Consider the following 24,090-nt stretch of genomic DNA (forward strand, 5'->3'; position numbering starts at 1 on the left):
TATTTTAAAAATTCAGTGGCTATTCCTTCTTGTGTTCCTGGATGCCTTCTTGGCTCTTGGTTCCCTGTGAGCCACATTGACAACTTTCCTTCTCTTTTCTGGTTCTATTGCTTTTCCTTTCATGTGTTGTGTTGAAGTCTATATACATTCTGCTCCCTCTTCCAGAAATCCGTGTGAGTAGGTTCAATGAGTATTGATGTTACTTGAAGAGAAAATGCTGGAATTGCAATTCACAAAAAATAAGTGACTCGTATCATCGGAGCTCCAGAGAGCAGCATTTTCAAGTAACATTATGCACCCAGTAATTCTGCCCTGAGCTGTTTCTTGGAAGAGGTTTAGGTTGTTTCCATCTTAAGTGCTAAAAAGAAGCTCTGTATGAAAGGTTGAGGTTCATTTAAATGTGCTTTATAATGTGCAATGTCTTCTTGCTAGGCTTTCTGTGAAGAACTGGAATCTATGATTCAGGAACAATTTAAGAAGGGGAAGAACCCAACAGGTTTATTGGCGTTACAGCAGATTGCAGATTTCATGACAACCAATGTACCAAATGTCTACCCTGCAGCACCACAAGGCGGAATGGCTGCATTGAACATGAGTGAGTGCACCTTAATTTATAGTAGTTGAATTACTTTTTTTTGAAAGGCTTAAAGTGACAACAGAGTGAATGAAAAGTGCTGTGAAGTTCAAATGCTATCCCGTTCTGCTCACAGGAGCATGGCAAACATAAAATGAATTAATTAGTTTCTAATGCCACAGTGATATGCAATGTGACTCGTGTGTATAATTTATATCAAAAGCTATTTCAAGTATGGTATCTTAATTGAAAAGTAAGCATAAGTCAGCATGAGTAAAAAAAAATTTAAATATTTAAGTATTGCTAATGTTTGCTACATGGATTGTCTGCAGGAAAATGAAACGCTAATTAGTAGTCTAGTAACAGCGAAGGTCTTCAGAAATTAATTATTTTTGCCATTGAAATACTGTTTGGAGCTTTCTTCTGTGAAGTGAAACTATAGACAAGAAACATCAGCAGGCAAAACAAAGACAAAAACCAAATGTGCAAATGCATGTATGTGCAGGTTTTGTGTTCAGATAATATAAATCCTTGCCTGTGCTCCAAAGTAAATTTGTGGTTTAGACTGTAGAACAATCTGGTTCTGCTTTATCATAGTTACTTTTAAACACATTTCTAATTACACTCTAACCAGAACTACAGTATTTGTAATTATTTACCATAATCCTTTTCTCTCGAGCTTGTGTGCTTAAATGAACTTGTGTGTATCTTTTTAGGTATATAATTCTCTTTTTTCAGAAATGCCAAATCATGTATCTTGAAAAGGGGGATATTTACAGTTACATTTTTATGTTAACAATGAAGTTGTGTTTTACAGGCAATCATTAGTTTGAGAGGAAAAAAAATATTGTGCTAAGGGATGCACTGTCACTTTAGCACTAATGAATATTAAGGAGGGAAATGAGTGCTGAGGCTACTGAAGATAAATGACCTTGTCCGAGACTGTCATTATATTTGTGTAATATAAATTACGACATTATAGTAACTGAAGTTTGCTATCCATTCCTTAGGTTGATGTGTTGATATGAACTAGTAAGAACAACCACTATAAAGCAGTACGTGTTGTTAGGTTTTAACTGATGAGGAACACAACCTTCCTTGTGCTTTTTTACCCCTTATCCTTTTCAGGTCTTGGCATGGTGACACCAGTGAATGATCTGAGAGGATCAGATTCCATTGCTTATGAAAAGGGGGAGAAGTTGTTACGATGTAAATTGGCAGCTTTCTACAGATTAGCAGATCTCTTTGGCTGGTCTCAGCTTATTTACAATCATATAACAGTGAGTATTGAATCAACAGATAACCAATTGTTTTAACATACAAGAGAATTGCTTTCCTCCTCCAATTGTCATTTTCTCTTTGTGTGGAAGAGGAGCAAAGTGGTATTGAAAGCAGTATAATAGTGAAGAGATTTGTCATTGCTTCTCAAGAATAAGAACTGGAACAGCTTGGAGGTCAGCTACCATAGCCTGAATGGAGTCTTAAAAGAGTGTGCATGAAAGTTTTTCCGATGAAGTTAAGATTCCTGAAAGACTCATTTTATGTATAATAATTGTACAGAATAATTGTCTGTATTATTTTGCAAGGTCATGTCTTAGTTTTCTTGCTGAGTACTAAAATACTTCAGTCATTCAGTTGAATTTTATAATTCAAGGTACTAACCTTTTCTGAGAAAGAAGCCATAGTATTTCTGAACATGCACGAACTACTTAGCTTAATGCAGTGTGCCAACAGCTTTCCTTGTGACTGAGTAATTGCTGGCATCCACAAAAATTATTACAAGGAGGTCAAATCAAGGAGGTTTTATATGCTGGAAGAATGATCACCATGAGTCTCATGAGTAAGTCACAGCTGTGGTGTGCAACCCAGTCAATTGTTTTCCTAACAGAGCTGAATTGGTTTTTTTTTTCTACATAGTGGAGTTTGTCCTTCATATATTTTCAGATCTTCCTGTTGCAGTCTGAATGAGATGCAGTAATTTTATTATTTCTTCTTTTTGAGATTAAGGTATATTATTTGTGAACCAACAAAGAAGATAAATGATATGGGTAGACAATGGGATCAAGGCAATGTTTGTTAGATCATTTGGTTCCTTTAGTAAGGGAACATATCCAGCATCATGGTTCTTGTAAACAACTCTGTGCTGCCCCCTGCTTTTTTTCATGACAGGAGAACTGATTTTTGTAGAAGGGGCATTAGTAAAAGGATTACTAGGCAAGCAGGTTTGGAGATGGCTTTCTAGTGTAAAGTTCAGCCCTGGGAATGTTGAAGTGTTTAGATAAAAAGGTAAATGTAATGAAGAGTGCGTGCCTAGGGAAGCGGTTAAGGCAAGGGCATGTGTTTAGGGTAGAATGCATCAAGTATACTTTTGTTTGGTGGCAGGGAGCACAAGAAGATTAGATAATGGTGATAGCAGTTCAGGTGGAAGCCAGTCAAAGCACTTGGATTATGAGATTCTGAAAGTATTTTAGACAGGTTTGAAGGGCAAAGTGGTACTGGAAAGCTCTTGGTTAATGGTTTGTTGCTGGCAATCACAAAGTCATAGTTCACCCATCTCTTACAAACTTACCCAGTGAATAGCATTCTGGAAGATGACTAATAAATATACTTTACCTTCAGAAGCAGATATAGAACAAGGTTGTTATATTTATAAAATAGTCTTGTCTTTGTTCTGTATACCCATACATTAAGTAATAGTGTGGTAGTAAGGTACTCTGCTGGAATGTGGCAAATGCCTACCACTTCACGCAGAGCTGGAGCTTGACTTCAGGTTTTCAGTATTTTTGTGAGTGGATGCTATAATTACTAGATGGTTGCATTCAAGTTAAAAGCTCCCAGTGCACTTAAGTGAGAGAAAAGATGCAACAGCCTTTTGTGAGGGCCTAAGCCTGTGTGTTAGAGGAGGAAGGAACTGTGAGGATATGAGAGCATGCCAGTCTGGGTGTATCAAGGAATTTGGTGGAGTATCATTGCTTTTCTGGACCCTTATCAGTCACTGACAACTGCTGTGTGTGGAGTTGTTCAGACTGGTGTGGTCCTGATGCAGAAGCAGAATTACAGGGCATCAAGAGCTTTCATGTCAAGTACAATAATGTAGAGTAAACTTGGGTGTCTCCAGGGTTAGGCACAATTTGAGATTAGAGGTTTACAGAAGGTACACATCATTCACCAAGTCTTGGTTTGCTTTGAGGGCATGAGCTGTTTATTGGATGTAATCCTAAAGTAAGGTGGTTTGTGAGTCTGGCTGCTTGTTTATCTTATGTTTGAGCTTTCAGAAGCCCCCAAGCTTTTGGGTAATTTTGAATAATACCTGTTCTTTGTCTTGCATAAATCAGTAAAAGATATTCTAGATCATTTACACTTCTGTAATGGAGAACTGTTCTGGTGACTCATAGTTCAAGTTAACCTGTACTTGACTGGTGCAGTTTAAGTCTCTTATGCTATATCATGTTACTACCTGGCTGTAAAGGAAGCTGAATTTGTACTAGAAGCTTTTGGATGACTGATCAAATACTTACTTTAGAAGCTTTTTCTCCCTGCGGTAGAACTGTGTCAAAGGATATATGTAATGTTGCAAGTAGCGGAAGACATGAGGCAGCATGAAGTAGCTGGATCTCAGGGAAATGGAAAACTCATAAATAAATAAATAAAATGTTAAAACCAAGAAAAAACCCCAAAACACCAAAAAGAAACAAACACATAAACTGGGTAGACTAATAGCAAAATAGGGAGTTGTCTCATGAGTCTAATAAAACATTTGAAGCATTCAATTCTTCATTGAGAGACGCCTAAACTACCTAGCTGTCCTGTACTTTTCACTGCATAGACTTTAAACAGATGCATCCCAATATGTGAGTGGTTTGAAGTCAGAGTTATTTTTGTATTATAAACTCCTGATCGTGTGAATTGGACAAAAGAGCAGAAACATAAGTGGGGATACTTTGTGGAAAACCTACAAGTGTGCTGTACTGCTCACAGGTGTCTCACAGGGCACCAGCATCTGTGATGAAACCCTTCTCAGTACCAAGGTGTTTTAGATCTGTGGGCCAAATTCGTACATTTTTTCACACACTTCAATTTGATATGTTCTGTTTTACTAGGGTAGACATACAGTTGGAATATAAACTTACTATTTTTTTAAAAAGTGACTTTTTCTTCACCACTTCTCTCAGTATCATTCCTTTTATCCACAGTAGTCTAGTTGTCATTACGACAGGATCTAAGGATTTATTCCTTCCACCGTTCTGAAGGACTCTGGCATCTGGTTTTGTTCAACATGAGTTCATTAACTGTGCTCTATGTTGATCATCTGTTGTAGCATACATGACAGTCATAATGCATTTGTCATAGGTATAGTTGCCCATTCCATGCTCAGGAAGTGAAAGTAACTTCCATGGTTTTGGGCCTTCTTGCATGCTCTAATAAAATATTCTTAATGACTTTTACTCTTGTTCATCCTTAGGCCAGAGTAAATTCTGAGCAGGAGCACTTCCTCATTGTACCTTTTGGACTTCTCTATAGTGAAGTCACTGCATCTAGTCTGGTAAGCAATTACTGTTTTTCACAGCTCTTGAATATGAATAGCTGAATCTGCTCGGTATATCTGTCACTGTTTCAGTTCTGTCCTAGAGAATATTTTACTCTGTGTTACATGTTTAGAATAGTTTTATTGAATGTAGTTGGGTTTGGTACAGCTGAGGTTATCTCTGAGAGAGATTTCTTTGCACGTGTTCACCACCAGGTGTCCTCCAGTTGATCTAGCTGTAGAGGGGAGCCAGGTCATTTGGATAGCTAATCATGTTGTGCCCTTGAAAGCTGCTGGATGTAGTCAGGCTTGTTGAGGGCAACAGTACGTGTTTCAGACATAAATGATGCAAACCAATTACAATTTCAAGACATTGTGTCAGATGCCTGATTTAGTTGCCATCCTTTAATGATGTAAGTAGCTGAGGGTGTAGATAAATTATGGTTTTGAGATTTAATGGTTGCAACTGAACACACAACTCCCTTAATTAAGCTAGTGGGAAGCATTTTGTAAGCATTTATCTTCAGTCTAGTCTATGCTGCTGCTGAAGGTGACTTGAGTTAATGTGGTTGACTCTTGCATTGAAACAAAATAGAAACTTCCACACTATTCTTTCCTCCTGGCTACTGTAAGATAAGGCAGCAGAGAGGTGAGGTAAGTATGTGCAGAGTAGTAACATTTCAAACTTGTGTTGTTCTTGACACCTTAAGGTCCCAATAGTCCCCCACAGCTATCTGTAAAGTTGGGTCCTTCATACACAACTCCACCATAACCATCTGTAAAAATTTTAATTGAAAAAGCTATAGGAAAAGGAATGGTGAAAACAGACACCTGCCATTTTATGTTACTACAAGATTTTTAAAAGAGGGCAAGGGCCATGCTATGGGGGTGTTTTATGTGGTTTGGGTGTGTTTGTGGTTTTTTTTAAGGTGTTCTGCTTTTATCTCTATATCAGGAATGTGAGTACCTTGAGAATGAAGGTTGCGTGAAGGTAGCAAAATGTGCACACACACATGCAGTAGAGATTTCTGTTCATACAGAAAATAGCTAGCAGCAGGATTTAACAAGAAGATAGGCTACAGTGATCAGGCATGTTGCTTAGCCAGATGAGCGTGCTGACTAGCAGCCTGCTTGCACGACTGGCCCTTTATTGTCCCTTTTTCTCTGTTCCTCCCATGCTTGTTCTTCCTTCTCCCCTTTGAAACTCCATTTTCTCTGGTCTTGTTCTCTCCCAAATAAACAACCCATGCATAATTAATTTTATCCTTTTATTCCAGTTTTGCTACATCCATATCCAAATTTGGTATTTATATTATTATTACCTGGGCAATCTCAGCCTTAGATGTTATCAGTGGTATGGTCACCTAGGTGCCAGCCTTTCAAGAACCTACTCCCCAAAAGGTTCCAATACTCCTCTTCAGGTACCTGTAAAGTTTGCAAGTTTCTTATGTAACTCCACCATAACTCTCTCTGAAATGCAGCCATTTGTCACAGCACTGTCTGTAACTTTTGTCAGCTTCTTGCCCTGTTACTGGTGACATGTAGCAATTTCTTGTCATACACAGTAGTTCCTGATGTCCTCTTCAGTTAGCTTAGTCTCAAGCTGAGGCCCTGGTCACCAACATACAGCCTTATAGTGCACATTTTGACACTTGTTAAAATAAAATACCAGAAGAAATATTATTTTAGAGCTTCAGTGGTAGGCACTGAATTAAATCAGATTTCTGGCAGTCTTGATTGATTTATGAAACTAATTTGTTTTGTTCCCAGGTTAAAATCAATATTCAGGGAGATGTAGTTGATCGTGGAAGCACTAACTTGGGAGTAAACCAGGCTGGTTTTACTTTGCACTCTGCAATTTATGCAGCTCGACCTGATGTTAAATGCATTGTTCATATTCATACACCAGCAGGGGCGGCGGTAAGCATACTTTTTCGTTTGTCATCTGTCCTGTTCCCCCCACCCACCCAACTGGAAAATAGGTGGATCCCTTTAATTATAGATATGCTTCCTTCTTGAAGGGAACAAAGCCTTTAAATCTGCCTTCAAAGATGTGGTTCTGTTGAATCAGTGAGATCCTCATTATATGTTTGTTACATAAGTGGTCAGACAGTAAATTGAGATTTATAACTGGGAAATATATCTTTCATATTTGTGTGTTCTTTACCACATATGCTTTAGCATATTTTGTTGGTTTTGTAAACCACCATTTATCAAGGTTTTCTTAAATATTTGAAACTTTTCCAATACCTCTCATTAGAGCAACTGGTTATGAGTCAGTTTTACCCCTTTGGAATTTTTTGAGAATCACCTGGTGACCCTATTTCAAAGTTCACATTCTGATTTGTTACTTTTTATTTTTTTTAATTAACAGCAGTGATACAACCATTTTAAGGATAAATGATCAGATTCCTAAAATTGAATTATAGAGTAGTCTTCAAAAATATTTGTTAACTTAACATCCAGTGCTGCGGAATTACCTGTGTCAGTTTGTCACTAAATTTATTTTGGAGGTAGGGGGGAAATCACTGGGTGGAGTGAAAGGAATGAAGGATGCAGTTCATTTGGGTTGGGGTTTTTTTTGGGGGGGTGGTGGTGGTGGTGGTGGGTGAGGAGATGTTGAGTCTTTTCATATTGGTGTTGATGTCACATAAAAGCAGCCATACTGAGTCAGACCCAAGATCAATGTGACTCTTGTATCTGATCCAAAAGCTGCGAAAAATAAAGGCTTTTTAGAGATGGGAGTACAAGACCACTATGTATGTGCCTGTACACAGACTCATACATATAAAAGTTTTTTTCATTATCATTTTTATCATTATGGTATTTTCAATTTTTCAACTTTTTCTGTTGCAAAAAATAAAGTTAGGTTTTTAAATATTTCTCAGGTTTCTGCAATGAAGTGTGGTCTCTTGCCAATTTCACCTGAAGCACTTTCTCTAGGGGAAGTAGCTTATCATGACTACCATGGTATTTTAGTGGACGATGAAGAAAAGGTGGTTATTCAGAAAAACTTGGGGCCTAAAAGCAAGGTCAGTATTTGCATCTGGAATTAAAGAAAAGTATGTGTGTGGGGGTGGGGGAGGTATGTTCTAATCACCTTACTACCGTTTAACATTCTTTGCAATGTCTCTCTAGGTCCTTATTCTCAGAAACCATGGCTTAGTATCAGTTGGAGAGACTGTTGAGGAGGCTTTCTACTATATTCATAATCTAGTGCTTGCCTGTGAGATTCAAGTAAGAATTTCAGTATGTTATGTAATAATACAGTCTACTTTATTAATCTTCAAACAGATTAATAGTTGCACAGTTTACTGGTTAAACTCTTGAACTAAAGTAACGTGGTGATCTGTGAAATGGTCATGTTATATGAGGACATCCAAAACATTAGTTTAACCAGCAATATTCAAGTACTGTATTGGAACAATTGATTTGATATATGTGCTGCCTCTTAAAACAGAGCTACTTTCAAAGCCTTAAGACAACTTTTATACAAGTATGTAAATTTATTTACCTTTAAAATGAAGTATATTTCTTCTGTTCGCTGATGTCAATTTTTGGTGTGGTTTTTTTTTGTTGTGGTTTTTTGTTTGGTTTGGGTTTCTTTTTTGGTTGTTTTGGTTTGGGTTTTTTTGGTTCCTTCCCCCAAGAAACTAAAAGATTACTTTATTGTTTTCAAGGTACGTACCCTGGCCAGTGCAGGTGGACCTGACAATTTAGTGCTTTTAGATCCTGGAAAGTATAAAGCCAAGTCTCGTTCCCCTGAGTCTCCAGTAGGCGAGGGTACTGTATCCCATCCAAAATGGCAGATTGGTGAACAGGAATTTGAAGCTCTTATGCGAATGCTCGATAATCTGGTAAGGCAGGCATTTTTGTCTAGTTGTTTCATTTGATTATGTATAAAATACTTTAAAAGCTGCAGTAAGGGACATCAGTGAAGAATGGGCTGCATGTGGTTGGGATAGTTGATACAGCCTGCAGCCTGTTCTTTCCAAAGATTATGGGTCCTCAGAGGAGGAGACAGCATGAAAAGCATCATAGAATTCTTCGTGCCCTTTGTGAAGATAGCAGATTTACTTGTGTGTTCATAATCTGATAGTTGTCAGAGAGATCAGAGGGGATCCTTGTGTGATTTGGCACTTACAAATGGGAGTACTGTGGTGTTTGCTATTCCTTAGTCTGTCTTCTCCTCTCTTCCCATCCCCTCCCAAAATGTGTAAAGCAGTGTTAATGTTTTGTCAGGTGCAGGGTACAGCATGATTTGACTTTGTAAGACACTAATAGAACCTAGAAGAGATCAAACAACAGACTACAAATAAATAAAGTCTGCAGATAAAATGGTTTCATTAAAATCCTATCTGTAATGAATGACCAGCTACCAACATTTGCCATCCAGCTTTAATGAGAAAGATGATACCTTTCCTGTCAGAAGGCTCCAAGTGGTGACTGTACACGGTGGTAATGGACATATTAAAAAAAAATCTGTAATAATCAGACATAGTCTCCTGATTTGTGATGTAATGAATCTTTTTTCTTTGTAGACTTAACTGTGGTCTTCATGGTCATGTGATGCATGTGACCCTGACAGGATCCACACTGATGATATCTTAAAACGCTGTCTACCACATCTACTATGTAATAAGTAACTAGGGTTTTTTCCCCTTAGTCAGTGTCCTATCTGTAGTATGGGAAAAAAATATCAGCTAATTAATTAGTAATTTGAATACCTAGTATTTTCATATCAGACAAAGTGATCAGCTATTACCTTAGGTTGATAAAAAAAATTCTCATTGATTTTAGTGAGCAGTAATGAGACTAATGTAGTTGGCTACAGACAGTAGACTCCCTATATCACTGACTGGCACCTTTGGTAGATTCAGTTGGATTTAATTTCTCTAGGAAGTATGAGTTTTACATTTCTTAGTGCAAACAGGAAGGAGGATTACAAAGGAAATGGCATTGTACATGCTAGGAATGTAGGAATAGAAATGAGCTTTCAGTCATCCAGTACAGGCCCTTACTATTACACATGGCCACATGTTATATTGGGTCGTTCGCTACATTAGGTGGTGGATAATTATTCAAGATGCACTACTTTGATCATTGAAAGCATCTTGGCTGCTGCTCCAGTGCTTACTGGGCTGAAGTTTCTTTACAACTAGCTTTATAAAGAAATTGAGTGATTTGGAAGGTAAGCTGTTCACACTGTTTTGCTTTGAGCCACTTTGAAAATAGTGAAAACTGCTTAGAGAAACTGTTAAATGTTTTTTTGTATGTTAAATGCTGAGCAAAGTATGGAAGAAAGCAGGGGAAAACATGGCTGGTGTATTAGGGAAGGTAAAAAGGGAAAATATAGATGCAGGAAAGAAAAGAACAGAAAGAAGATCAGGGAGAGGAGAGAATATGGGCATAAAAGTAGCATTTTTGAAGCCTTCCTTTGTATACAATATGTTGAATTCCAGATGTTAGAATACAGAAGAGATCTTATTTGCCTTACATTTTGTATCATATAGGTGCTTCTTTATGTCCTTGTTTTAGATTGTGTGAAACAGTAAATGTATTTGATTTTTAGTAAAAAAAAAAAGTGTAAAGGAGTAGCTGGAAATATGGTTCAAAGAAAAGTCAAGATTCTGCATTGGGACTTAAATCCAACTCCAGAGACTTGAGACTTGAACTGTTACTTGAGAATTTAGTGAGAAATACCAGGATCCACCAATATACTACCTCTCCCCAGTCCCAGCCCAGCTTCTGAGGAAGTGTACATGTAGGCAATTACCACAAAGTACATGTACTTTAAATGCACCCCAAATTCAAACTTAGCTTGCCTTGTGCAGTTTAATCATATACTATTGTCCTTAGGAAGAACTGTCAAAAAGAGAGGGCAGGACTGATATTTTAGTGATAGCAATTGGTTAAATTGTACACTTTCATTTATGTAGTTACAACAATCAGCCTTCATCGTTTTGAATGTTAGAGTCAAAATCCATCCTGAAGTATGACTTTTAAAACTACAGTTCAGAAATTTCGTGAAAAAAGTACCTTCTTAAAACTTTTACAGTGCATAAATTTATGATTATACCTTCTGTGCCAATGTGATAGAGCACGAAATTAGGTTCCCCAGTAGCTTGCTATAGCACAGTGAATTGATTAAATGCAGGCTGGCAACTAACTGTTCACTTACTAATCATATAACACCTGTTTGAATACGTATTTTCTTCCTGAAGGGAACCAAAATTTTCATGCTGGAGCCCACCATTTTAAAATGCAGGCATTGAGAGGAGAGTAACTTGATGACAGTTATGGGTACTATGTTGTTTTTAGAAGCAGCCCTGGAATATTTGGCTGGTAAACTTGTCCAGCCGAAAATTATTGAGAGTTTGTTTTTTTGGTTTTTGCTTGGTTTTTGCTTGGTTTTTTGTTTTAATCTGCCAAACCCATAATTACACAAGTGGTAATTTTTTCACTTCAGTGCGAGAAGTGGCATAGCACTGTTCTTGATGAACTTCACGATGACCTCAATGGCTTTTTGCAGGACTACTGTAAATTCTTGATAAAACTTTGTATAAAAGTTTTTGAAGTTTGATCTACCAAAAATGGTGACTCACTTAAATTAGTGGTTCAGAAGTTTATTAGATTGGAAAGGATGCTAACGTAGCCTCATTGCTGTGTGTCATCCACCTTTGATGTGACTTTGTCCACCACAACTGGTGAACAGCAGGTAAAGAAAAGGCTGTATTGTAGAACTGTTTTCACAATTAACGGCATTGATCAAACCAAAATTCAGTCATCTGTTGAAAAACTTGGAGATGTAGAAGACTCATTCTGCTGCTCTGCTTTTTCAGGGTTACAGAACTGGCTATCCGTATCGATGCCCTGCTCTGAGAGAGAAATCTAAAAAGTACAGCGATGTTGAGATTCCAGCTAGTGTCACAGGTTACTCCTTTACTAGTGATGGCGAATCAGGCACTTGCTCCCCCCTCAGACACAGTTTTCAGAAGCAGCAGCGAGAGAAGACAAGGTGGCTGAACTCTGGCCGAGGGGATGATGCTTCTGAAGAAGGGCAGAATGGCAGCAGTCCCAAGTCGAAGACTAAGGTGTGGACGAACATTACACACGATCACGTGAAACCCTTGCTGCAGTCTCTCTCGTCCGGTGTCTGCGTGCCAAGCTGTATTACCAACTGCTTGGTCTGTGCCTACCTTACTGTTCATAGTTAGATGATGTAGAGCAACTTGGGGTGGCTGGCACTTAGAGGCTTTGGGAATAAAAAGATTACTCTCCTAATTATTTTCTTCTTTCTTATATAAAAAAACCTAAATGTGTTTTACTAACCACTTAATTTGGCTTTGATTAGAAGTGAGCAGTAAACATCATCTTGCTTTCTAACGCTTAAAACTGCTTAAGACATTGGAGCCTCTAGTGTTCTTTTGGCTTTTCAAGCTAATGACCAAAGAGATTGAATCATAGTTTTGACTGAGTAGGTTCTGCGTTTAAATAGTTTAATTAAGGACAACTATGTTAGGGAACTACTAATTCTATCTGCATGAATGCTTTTCAGTTAAAACAAAAATTAAACTAACTATTCAATGTACTTTTGTACAAGAATATTTAAAGATAATCACATTTCTACCCTCTGTTACATACACAAACTTAATTTGCAAGCCATTTGCAACTCTCCCTGTGAATGTACGACAAATTATTTCAAAGTATTTAAGTGTTGGGTTTTTTTTCCTTAAGCAGTTTTTCTTGTCTAGTTTCTCAGCTCCTCTTTCTGTCCTGCTTACTATGCTTTTGTCTACCCCAAAGCCTCTGAGTGTTCACAACCAGCTGCCTTCTGCATGTAGTGTTGCATGTAAGTAGATGGCCATAAATGGAAAGTATTCCTAAAGTACCAGCTGGGTGCGGCATGACTAAAGTGCAGCTCAGGCCATCAGCAGGCACTAATCGATAGATTCTGCAACCGGTGCTTTTTTTTGTTTATCAATGCTGCTTACAAGTTAAATTTTGCACTGAAAAGATATGTTGATTGAAAAGCAAAAGTATCAGATGCTTTCAGATGGATATCGGTAGCTGTTGGTGTGTAACTGTGGTTTTGATATTTCTTGGGCAAACACAAATCATCTAAAAATATAGGCAGGGATTTGCACGCGTACAAGCTTTTGTAACAGTTGACTTCAAGCTGAACTATAGTAGTTCAGTAGTGGTACTGAGTACAGTAGTAGTATGGTTACAGGTGAGTCTTAAACAAAACTCCTACTCTCAAAAAGGAAAAAAAAAACACATTATTTTTCTCCTAGAACACCTCTTCATTCTGAGGTACTTCTACAAAACTCTCCTTTGCCTCTGAATAAATTCAGAGTTCTCTATATTTTGAATACTTTTATGGAATGGTTACTCGAACAATGTACGCACACAAATATATAACGTTAACATGTAGAAAGCCCTGAAAAAAACAGAGGATCTCTGTGGTATTTTTGTGGTGTTCTTTCTGATTTAAGAAACTAATGTATACGTATATTGTTTGTACTATCAACATTTTACTAAACTCAACTATAGTTTTGCCGTGATTGGAAGAAAGCTTAAAGCTATGCATATGCAGTTTGTGCTTTCCAGCCTTAGTTTGCTTAGTAGGTAGTATTTCATATTTGAAACTATTGGTGACAGATTGAAGCAAAATTCCTGCTCAGAAGCTAGTCTCATTTAATGATATACTGAAGCAATAGAAAGTTTCATACAGTATAACAGGTTTGTGTATTTAAATTTTTTTAATGCTTGTTATTAACCTAAAGAAAAAGTAGCTTGTTATGTTGAGGTTGTTTTTATATGTTTTGACTAAAAACTATCTTTAATGAAAAGCTGGAGTAGTTTTTATCTGAGAAGATAATCATCAGTGAGTATTTCACAGCTCCATGTTCATTCCATATTTTTACTTTACAGTTGCAAAACATTTTAAAATTCTGTTGCTTTTTGAAGTTTGACAGTTTCTGGCTATCTTATTGTTTCTTGAAGTTACCTAGGAGAAAATGCATAGCATTTGCTCTATAAACAGGTTTGCTTTACTGTTCAGTGCATTTTCTATGCAATAATGACTGGAAATTAGGACACCACATCTAATAAACGTACCAAGATAAAAAAGTTAGTTGTGCATCAAATTAAAGAGAGCTCCATACTAAATGCACTGATCAAATAAAGCAACCTTCTATGAAGAACCCATGAAGCGCTTAAAGTTTGTGTTTGGGATATTTTTGTAACCTTTTGAGCTATGAGTTATAAAATATTCGACATCACCAAACTGTTCCTCTAGGTTGCTGTGCTGGTACAGCTATTCATTTGTGCAGAAACTAATTCTGGAAACAGAATATTTTGCTGAAGTAGCTTGTTTTAATGCAAAACTTTGGTGATGCCCACTCTTGCTTCACAGTACAGAGTCATTCACTAAACCTGGTTAGTGACATCACATTGCTTCTCATACTTCTGTCATCTTATGCTTTAAGTTCGCTTTGATGTTTGTTAAGTATCAGAGGATTGAATCAATGATCTTTCTGTCTCTCTTGTGCTATTTTGTAAAAACACCCAGTGCAGAAAGTAAAAATGGCAGTAACAGGGTTCTAGAGCTCGTGTCTTAGACCTTGCTGTACTTCTGTTTGGTAAGGTATAGTGTCCCTTTTAAAGAAATATGAACTTATTTTTAAGGACATTTTTATCAGAAATTTCACAATAAGTAATTATATTGGAGTTTTTCTACTCCTGTTTTAATATGTCTCCTTGTAAAGTGAGAAGTAGATGGTTTTTAGAAATGCAGAACACTGCAGTTGTCAGTGTGGTCAAGTGCACAGAAAAATGGCTTAAAAACCTTTCAGCCTCCATAATCTCTGAATTGCACATAGCTGTAGTAATTGCATTGTTCTGGGTAGAAGTTATTTGCAAGTTAACTGGCTCTCTAGTTTTTGCTGTTGTTACTAACTTGACGTAATAGAATGATTCTGATATTTAGAAATATATCTGAAGGTACAGTTTATATTACTGAAGAAGGAGGCAACTTAAATAGTCTTAGGAATGAATAGAAGAATACAATCATTGGTTCAGTTCTCTGCGATGTATAATGCATGATCAACTGTTATGTGAATTTGCTGCTCTGAGTGTCCATCACCATTACAGCAATTCTGACTGTTTAACTGTTCTTGATATTACAGTGGACTAAAGAGGATGGACATAGAACTGCCACCTCTGCTGTCCCTAACCTGTTTGTCCCATTGAACACCAATCCAAAGGAGGTCCAAGAAATGAGGAACAAGGTTTGTAATAGCAGTAAAATAACTTTTTTTTTTTTTTTGGTCATCAGTATAATCAAGTCCAGTACTTGCAATGAACTAACTTACTTTGCTATTGTGAAATTTTTGGGGTTCCATAACACAGCTATGGAATTGTCCTGCCACTTTATAACTAGATACTGAAACAATTCCTAAATGTTCTGAACTCATCTTGGAAAAAGATGGTATTGCTGTCCACTATATAAAGACTTTCTTTGTCTTACATTTTGTTACTGGCAGACCAGTTGCTGGATACCTCTGAAACAGCCACCACTGAGTTTATGGTAGTAATTCTGTTCCCAGAGATCATAGTTTTACATAAGTGACCTGTTTTCTTATTCTGGTTTCACCAGTTGCGGCCTAGACAAAGTCTATGGCTCTCTCTCCATATTATATTTTATTATATTATGCTTTGATTGTCACAGAAATTTTTGGGGCCTTTGGAACTGCGTTTTAATCTTATTGAAATCACCTAGCAGTTAATTTTCCAGCCTTTTGAATTTCAGACCTTCTTGTCACCAGCCTACCAACAGGAGAGCATTGAATGGACTGAGGTTTTTTCACTTTATTTCTTGTAAAGTATAAACTATGCACTGGTATCTTGTTAATACTTGTTCTGGATTGTTTTGCTACTTCTAACTGATGGCCATATGGAACATGGGAGTCAGCATTATGTCACAGGAAAGTCTGTGTGCAGGGGTACTAGCAGGAATACTGATGTGTTCTAAAATAATTTGTATAAGGTTGGCAGAGCTTTTGCTCTTGCTGACTCAGCACTGTAAAATAATAATCACTTGAAATGAGAAGTCTGGTGAAATTGCCAACCAGTTTCTTGGTGCTTGAAACACAAATATTGTTTTATTAAAAACTTGAATGAAGCAACTAAGAGGGGAGAAGTAAAAGTACAAACTTTTCACTCCACTGATGTCAAGAAAGGTAGTATTAATAATACCTTGTGTTTGTATTCTTGTATGCATGTATTTCTAGATAAATTGAATGTCCTTTTTAGTTGTAAAGTAGAGGTCTTTTGGACACATGCTTTTCTTAATTTATTTTGGAACAAGAACCAAAATATTTTAGAAATATATTTTGAGTCAGTTGTTATGAATTCTTTACTGCTGTAGAATATCTAATTTAAATAGATAATACCTAGATTTAAAGATCCAGTTTCTGTGCCCATCTTCTGTATGGAAAGAACTGGGAGGTATTTAGGATGCAGCAAAAGGGGTGTGTTTGAGTACTCCAGAGTATGTTTAATGCACAGAAAAATATTTATATGCCCTTTTGAGAATGTGGTCCTGAGTAGATGCAAAAATGGAATGTTGTGCAGTGTTTTACAGTATGCTCTGCAGGACGATGATATTGTGGTGCAATATTGGTGACTAGTGGCTAGTGACAGAAACCTGTAAATGGTCAGCTACAGTAGACTTGTATAAATATGACCTCTGTGCTTCTCCTCACTTTTCTCCATAAACTGGAGTTGTCTGTTAGCTGATCTCTAGAGTTTTACCATTAGCTAGTACTAAAACGCAAAGGACAGTACCTGCTGTGGTACTTAAAGACTAAATTCTGAGAAATGTGAGGAAACAACTAGGAACCTGAGCATGTATCTTGAAGTGCTGTTAGTAAGCACAGCTCTATTTGATGGGTAGGGCCACAGCAATAGACATTAGTTGCAGCCTGTTGGCAGGCTCACCCAACCCTTCTTCCAACATGAAAATGTAGTTAACTTTTCTCTGTTGTGACTGTGTTCTGCTGCTTTCCTTTACAGATCCGAGAGCAAAATTTACAGGACATCAAAACCGCGGGCCCTCAATCACAGGTTCTTGCTGGGGTAGTTGTGGACAGGAGTCTTGTACAGGTGAGAGTATAAAATGCCTAAAACTATTAGCTTAAAGTTAATCTACGATATCCTTTGCTTTCACCTAATGTATCACTATAAAATTATTCTTTAATTGGCAGAGAGTAACTGTTTACAAGGTAAGTCGTAGAGGTAATGCCATTGTCCTTGCGAGAGTGCTCAGGGTCAGAAACTTAAGAGGCTTCAGCCATGTAGCCCAAGCATGTTTGTGGAGGATGCTTCTTGGGTTTTTTTTTGGGTTTGTTTTTCTTTTGAATGTAATGCATGAAATTCAGGAGGCTTATTTATATGGGTTAGATTCTTGTTCAAAACTAGTTGGGCTTTGTGACAACTTTTTGTTTGTTTGTTTTCCAATTATATGTATCTTGAAGTATTAATATTGGGCACAGCAGGCTCACTATGGGGCAGTAGTGTTGCGTGTTAAATGTGTTTCATCACACTTCATAATATTTTGTTTGGAAAAAAGCTATTAAACATCAATAAAACTTAAAAGCAGTATATCTGGATATACAAAAGACTTTATGGATCATAGCTTAAAGTAAGAATTAGAGCTATACAACTATACTGTATAGCTGAATTACTTTAAAGCTCTGTATATCTGAGTGCTTTAACTGGCCCAGATAAGTAGTTTCTGATATACTTTGAAAAGTTTGGCAAGTCATATCATGACCATAGCATTATTCATGTTGGGTGTCATATTGTGTGCATGTCAATTCATTGTCATTTGCAATTTTATCTACCAGTTACTGTTTCTTTGCATGTTTTTAGCAAGGATCATAATGCTTTTGGTTGATGTTTTAAAGCCTGGGCTCGGTTTGCTCTGTTTACTCAATTTACTGTTGCAGGATGCTCCCCTCTCAGACTGTACGGAATCTATTGAAGGGCTCGATCTCACAGAGCAGGCCTTTAGTCCCGCTAAATCTCTGTCTGTTAGAAAGGTACTGCCCTGTCATACTGCTCTAAATACTGTTGTTCACCCTTCATTTTACCTCTTCCTTACCCTGACCTTTTCCCTCTGTTAGTTAATGATTTGGCGAGAAAATAAAAAAAAATAGATGGATCTCCAAATTATGTATGTGCAGCTATACAAGCAGTTACTTTACCCTGTTAAAGTATTTTGTAAGGATTTTGATCTTTTATCTTTGTAGAAGCTGGTGAGGAAACACTTTTGATGTTAAGGTGCTAATTAGGTTCTGCATACAGTGGGTTCCTTCGTGCATGCTATTGGTGTTGAATTACTCTAATTTGAGATCCATTTTGAATTAGCTTAATCTCAGCCTGATTACATCAGTGTAATTCCAAAGATATCCACATGTTCAGAGTGTGTCGTGCTGATAAACGCTGTCAACTTGTGATCCTCTGTTGCTAGATGTCTTGTTTCCTTAAAACTTCCAATGGTTATCTACAAGAGTTGCTGAGTAATGCCACACACTTCCAAAACTGATTGGCTGTCAAACATGTAATCATGCTTGTGCGTATGAAATATACTTTAAATACAGGATAAATTTGAGATGTATGTATGGTTGGGGTGGGCAGTCCTTTGAGGCTGAGTAAACAGGAACGGTTTGCACACTGGAAACAACCTGTCCTTAGCTGTCTTTCTCTCCCAGGTTTTGAAGGAGTTTCTTAGCGGTGATCTAACATGGTAGCACAGTGTGTAAATAAGCATCAATGTCTTTTCTGCTCCAGTATTTTACCTAAAAGGTTCTTAAATCTTGATTTAGGTTGTGCCTAACACCTCATTATCAGAATAGCTTTCCCTTCAGAAAACAGAATACTTTGAATTACATCACCGTTGCAAATCTCATTTTGCACTTTCCAGTGTAATGAGCCGGTTTGTATTATATATAGTTGTATCATACTGAGAATTTGATAATGATGTTTTTCAGATTACGGTTTGTTTTATCTATATTCTGAAAGGAAAAACAATAAAACACTATTTCCAGATTTAAGATGAAAACTAAACAAACCCAAATTCTTCTAGGCAGTGCATGCCTTTTATTCTCTGCTTAATTATACCTTCAAAGTGAAAAATTATTTTTATGCTGGTCATCCATTGGTTATCACAAAACAGGTAGTTTTTTCCATCAGTGATGTGCAAGATATTTTTCAAGCATTATTTCTGGATAATGGCATTGTTGTGCTATAAAAGTAGTAAAATATTTTACATGCATTTCTGTAGATGGCAGGTGGCAGGAAAGGGTCTATTGGTTTTATGATTTTGCCTAGTATAATGTTAGGTTTTAGATGTCCAAATGATGTTTCCTTTTTGTGGTGTCATGAAAGTGCTTTCCACCTGAAATACTGTGTAAAATTAGATCCCAATGTTAGTTACAGTAGGAGTGGCCTTATTTCATAATCTTTATCTTAGTATGGATTGTAACCTGAATGCTTAATAATTTCTGGGGCGGGGGGACACACGACACACCAAACCAACAACAGCAACAAACATTCCCCCCTTTCTTCCTCCCCCCCCCCCCAAATCCCCAAACCAAAACCCAACACAAAACCCCAACAAACCCACCACCACCAAAGAAAACCCCACCAGAGATATTTCCTAGAAGGATTATGCCAAAAATCAGTTGTGTATTGTAGACCAAAGGAAATATAAGCAGTCTTATGATGCCCACATAAACCTCGCATGAAACTTTGAGGAGCCCTGTACATCAAGGACTTAAGGACTTTTAGGTACCAGATAATTACAAGTTCTCGGTTGACAAATTCTTTGACACTCAATTATGGCTAAAGTAAAAGCTCCGTCTGATTACAGGAACGCTTAAAATGTGTTACGTTTCCAGTTAACATTGAGATTTAAATCAAATACTAGTGCACACTATTTTGGACGAAAAAAATCCTGTTTGTTTACAGTATGCATGTAATGCTTTGAGTCTTCTGTGCCTATGGCTGCAGTCGTAAATACTCCATTTTGCCTTGTCATTTTGCTTTGTCCATGTTCTGAGAAGTCCTGGCCATGTTGCAACACAAACTCCTTGCGCATCGTGTGATTTCAGTCATGTTATAGACTTGGCTAACCAAGCTTCTGCTGCGGTCTTGGGTGACTGAGAGGGAATGTTGGTTATTCTTACCAATGACCATTCTGCAGTCTGATTATTAAAAAAAAAAAAATTACACGAGTTTTCAAGAATTTTAAGTAAAAGAGGAATCGCCCATTTCATGTGTCTTCCTTTGGAATGGAAATTCTGTTGCTTTGTTTTTCATGAAGACCCTCTCAGTTCTGCCCCAGAGGTGGCGTGGTGTTTTAATGGTAACTTCTGCGTGAACAGTACTTCAGGAATCTTGGGTTTTTTTGGATAAAGCCACTGCATTAATGCCAGATTGTGTTAAAAGCAATTATTAACTTTAGACAATTATTATGAACCTACTGAGAGAAAAATTGGTGCATATAAGGTGCCAATTTTGCTCATATGTATCCCTGAGAGCAAGGTGAAGTGCTTGCCTGTTAAGTGATGGTCACCTCATAGCAGTTCTTAATTTTTCTCTGAAAGCAAGATTTGGTGGAGAAATTGCAAAATTACTTGATAATCTAAAATTTCTTTGTAGGGTATGTGAGCTCTAAGTTTAGTATGAAGGTGTATTGTGTATCATTAGCTATAAATGACTTTCCCTCTGGATCCTTGTGGGAGAGTATGCCCCTACAAAATGCTCAGGAGTGAAAATAAATTCTGTTTGTGAATGTAATCTATCCGTTATTTCTTACAGCGGAGAAAATGCTGTTGCTATTCCTATGCAATCAAACTTCAAATAGTCATCAAAATAGTACTAGAATCATCATCAAAATAATACTATTATCAGCATAATCCAGATGAAATCACCAGGATGTTAGTTTTTTGCATGTTGTCCTGTGTTGAAACAGAGTGCTAGTCCTTTATATGGGAATTTGTTCCCTCTCTATAGGCTCTCTAATACTAGAAGGAACTCCAGAACGATTTTTCTGAACATTCATGGCAATCTCCGCACAGACGGGTTGATAGCTCTGCAAAATCTCGTCTATTTTATTGTCACAATTAGCAGTCTAAAATATGTACTGTACTGTTGTCTTAGTCCTTTGTACTTGTTTTCCTTCTGTCCTGTGTTATTCTCTTCATTTTGTGTTGTATATTTTTGAGTCCTTGGAAGGCTGCTCTGTGGCCTGTTCTGTGAAGTAATGCATCTCTTTTTCTTTGATTTATACATGTTTTAGAGTAATCATGTTGCAGAACTTACTAATGTACTAGTATGATTTATTTTACCCATAGAATCAGTCCTTCTGCCCTTATAATTTTCATTAGTGGCCTTTGAACTTCTTCCACATTATTGATACTGAGAAAAACTGGATGTGTTAATCTGGAAACGGCTTTTAGCAGGTGAAAAGTTTGCCTTGCTGGTCTCTCCTGTGATTTATCTGCTTCTACAGTCCAAAACACACAAGTGGTTTCTCTTTGTAATACATAATCCGCTTACTGAGGTTGTCTCTGATCTTTTTCAGTATTATTTCTCTTGGGTCCAAGAAACTCAGCTAGTACAAATACTGCTGGCATTGATTGTGGGTGTGGTTTTTGTGTGTGTTTGGTTTTGGTTTGTTGGGGTTTGTTGTTTTTTTAATTTAGTAAGTGTGATAAGCTTGATGTGCTGCTTTTATTCCCAGTAGTTAGCGAAAGTCCTCTCTTAAAGAAGAGAACACATAATGCCAGCGCAGTGAATGTCTTGCTGTTTGTCATTATTAAATCAATAGGCATTCAGTAAAATCATGTCACGTGAAAGTTGTTCTGCCCAGTCATGTTGGATTTTAACATGCCGACAAGCTTCAAAGATTCATGAACATTCCAGGGATACCAGCGTGCACTGTATGTCTTGTTCCTCTGCTGACCTTTGTAATCCTAGAAAACTCTAGAAACTCTGCCTGAGGTCAGTTCTTTACAAGCTCCTGCTATTTATTGCTGAGTTTCAGTAAGAACTACATATTTAGTTTGAAGGGTGGGCGGAGATAGAGAGGGAGATATAAAATTGCTATGTGCGCCAATCTTCTGCCATCATTAAAAGCTGGGACCTGTAGTTTTGGGGGTGTTTTACATTTTTTACAAAACAATTAGGATTTGTACAATGGTTGGTGGTTTTTGACTTTTTAAATGCATTGTCCTGTAAGAAAAGCCGTGCCTATCAAATTGGAGGTTTTCTGGTATTAAGAGAACTAGTGGTTAATGGAAATAGTTGAGAAAAGGCTTTTGACATTCTACTGACATTCAGCATCTGAGATGACAGTTCCTCTTACTTTATGGAGAAACGGAGGTGACTTATAATGTTTTAGAGATGTTTCTCCCCTGCAGTTCCTTTCAGGATCTTACAGTGGAGACCTGTTGTTATGCTGTTTGTTCTTCAGTACTTCTGGCTGGCGTCTGCTTCCTGAAGAGCAGCACAGATGCTAACAACCAGCTGTTCTTACCTCTCTGGATGGCTCTAGACCAGATTTCTGGAGATCTCTCAGAAGGCCTTCAGAAATACCTAACTGCTGTTGTCCTCATTCCATCTGGACATTCTTGTCTGTCACCTTTGTGGTGTGGACAGCCTGTCCAAAGCAGCTCTTAGGCAGGGTACTGTTTTGGATGCTAATTTCATCTTAGGTTTACAGTGAAGATCTCATGCTTGTCCATCAAGTATGGATGTGGCACAGAACATTTGTCTCTGTTCAGGTGCTAAGTATTTTTGAACAGTGCTTTCTAATGCTTTCTTTTAAGTATTGGTACAAATAAGATTTAAGTATGAAGATGACTTGGGCCAATCAGTAACCTATACTTATTTGGTAAACTCTTTTCAACAATGAAGACAATTCGGGTATCACACTGACATGAGGCACAGACCACACATCAGTCATTTCCAAACTAGTGTCAGTTGTTCTGTATATCCAGTGAAAAAACCCAAACACACCTGAAAGATACAGCAGCTCTACAGGCAAGCATCTTCCCTATATGAGACAATGAAATGCCAATGGCTTTAGTCTTTACTGTGTGAATAGAGAAGAAAAAGTAAAAACCTTAGCGTTAGAGAATCTCTGATGCAGCTGCTTTTGTCCATTGGAACTTACTGTCCTTAGAGTTGATCATGTTTTTATTTGTGTAACTTGTTATCTGGCTTGATGACCAATGTTATAGATGTAAATATGCTAACTTGTATAAGATTAGAGTTAACCTGAACTAATTAAAAATGGCTGGTAATAAACTGTTAATCGGGTGTATACAGAATACATAGAAGATGGCTTTTTACTATAACATCTGTTAGATGTTACATAGTAGCTACTAGAAGTGGCTTTTCCCTTAAAAAGAACAACAAACCAAACTTAACAAAAAACAAAACACAAAAAAACCCCCACCACCACCCACCCAAAAAACCCCCCAAGACAATCCACAAATGGTACCGATGAGCTGAGTCCTGTGAACTTCTACAGGTATTGTGTGCCCAGACTGCCATGCCGATAACAGGGCCTGGTATCCTGTTTCTTTTGTGGGGAGAAAAAGAAACTTGATACTTCTGTGACTTCAGATATAATTCAGCTAGACCGTTTGGCTGCTGTTTGATTTACTGCTTCACGGTGGATATTCCCTGCTGGAAACACTGATGTGTCTGTAGGAGTAATAGAGACCTGTTTTCTCCTTTATATTAACCTGCTATCAATTAAATAATAATTTAAAAATTCTGTAATAATTTTTTTTTTTATCTGAAAGAAATGTAGCATTTTCCAGCTTATTTTTTTGTTTTGTTTTTGGTTGCTTTGTAGCCTCTGCTTCTTGGGATTCTGCAAGTTACTGCTCAATTGCAGATGTATCTT

The 24,090-nt window shown here is 37.3% G+C and overlaps 1 protein-coding gene across 17 annotated transcripts in view; it reads left to right on the forward strand.

Annotated features, from left to right (window-relative positions):
• ADD1 (adducin 1) overlaps positions 1-24,090 on the forward strand; it is a 64,618-nt gene that overhangs the window by 31,610 nt on the left and 8,918 nt on the right. For 8 of the 17 annotated variants that reach the window (XM_064449008.1, XM_064449007.1, XM_064449012.1 and 5 more), the window contains exons 3-13: positions 433-595; positions 1,703-1,854; positions 5,037-5,117; positions 6,870-7,019; positions 7,988-8,131; positions 8,238-8,336; positions 8,780-8,956; positions 11,942-12,286; positions 15,293-15,394; positions 17,181-17,270; positions 18,116-18,208. In XM_064449008.1, coding sequence (XP_064305078.1) covers positions 433-595; positions 1,703-1,854; positions 5,037-5,117; positions 6,870-7,019; positions 7,988-8,131; positions 8,238-8,336; positions 8,780-8,956; positions 11,942-12,286; positions 15,293-15,394; positions 17,181-17,270; positions 18,116-18,208 — 1,596 coding nt within the window. The remainder of the gene's footprint in view (positions 1-432; positions 596-1,702; positions 1,855-5,036; positions 5,118-6,869; positions 7,020-7,987; positions 8,132-8,237; positions 8,337-8,779; positions 8,957-11,941; positions 12,287-15,292; positions 15,395-17,180; positions 17,271-18,115; positions 18,209-24,090) is intronic. The other 9 variants (XM_064449009.1, XM_064449023.1, XM_064449014.1 and 6 more) reach the window with 3 other exon arrangements.

Source organism: Phalacrocorax carbo, chromosome 4, assembly GCF_963921805.1.
Source record: "Phalacrocorax carbo chromosome 4, bPhaCar2.1, whole genome shotgun sequence".
In the NCBI taxonomy this organism is placed as follows: domain Eukaryota; kingdom Metazoa; phylum Chordata; class Aves; order Suliformes; family Phalacrocoracidae; genus Phalacrocorax; species Phalacrocorax carbo.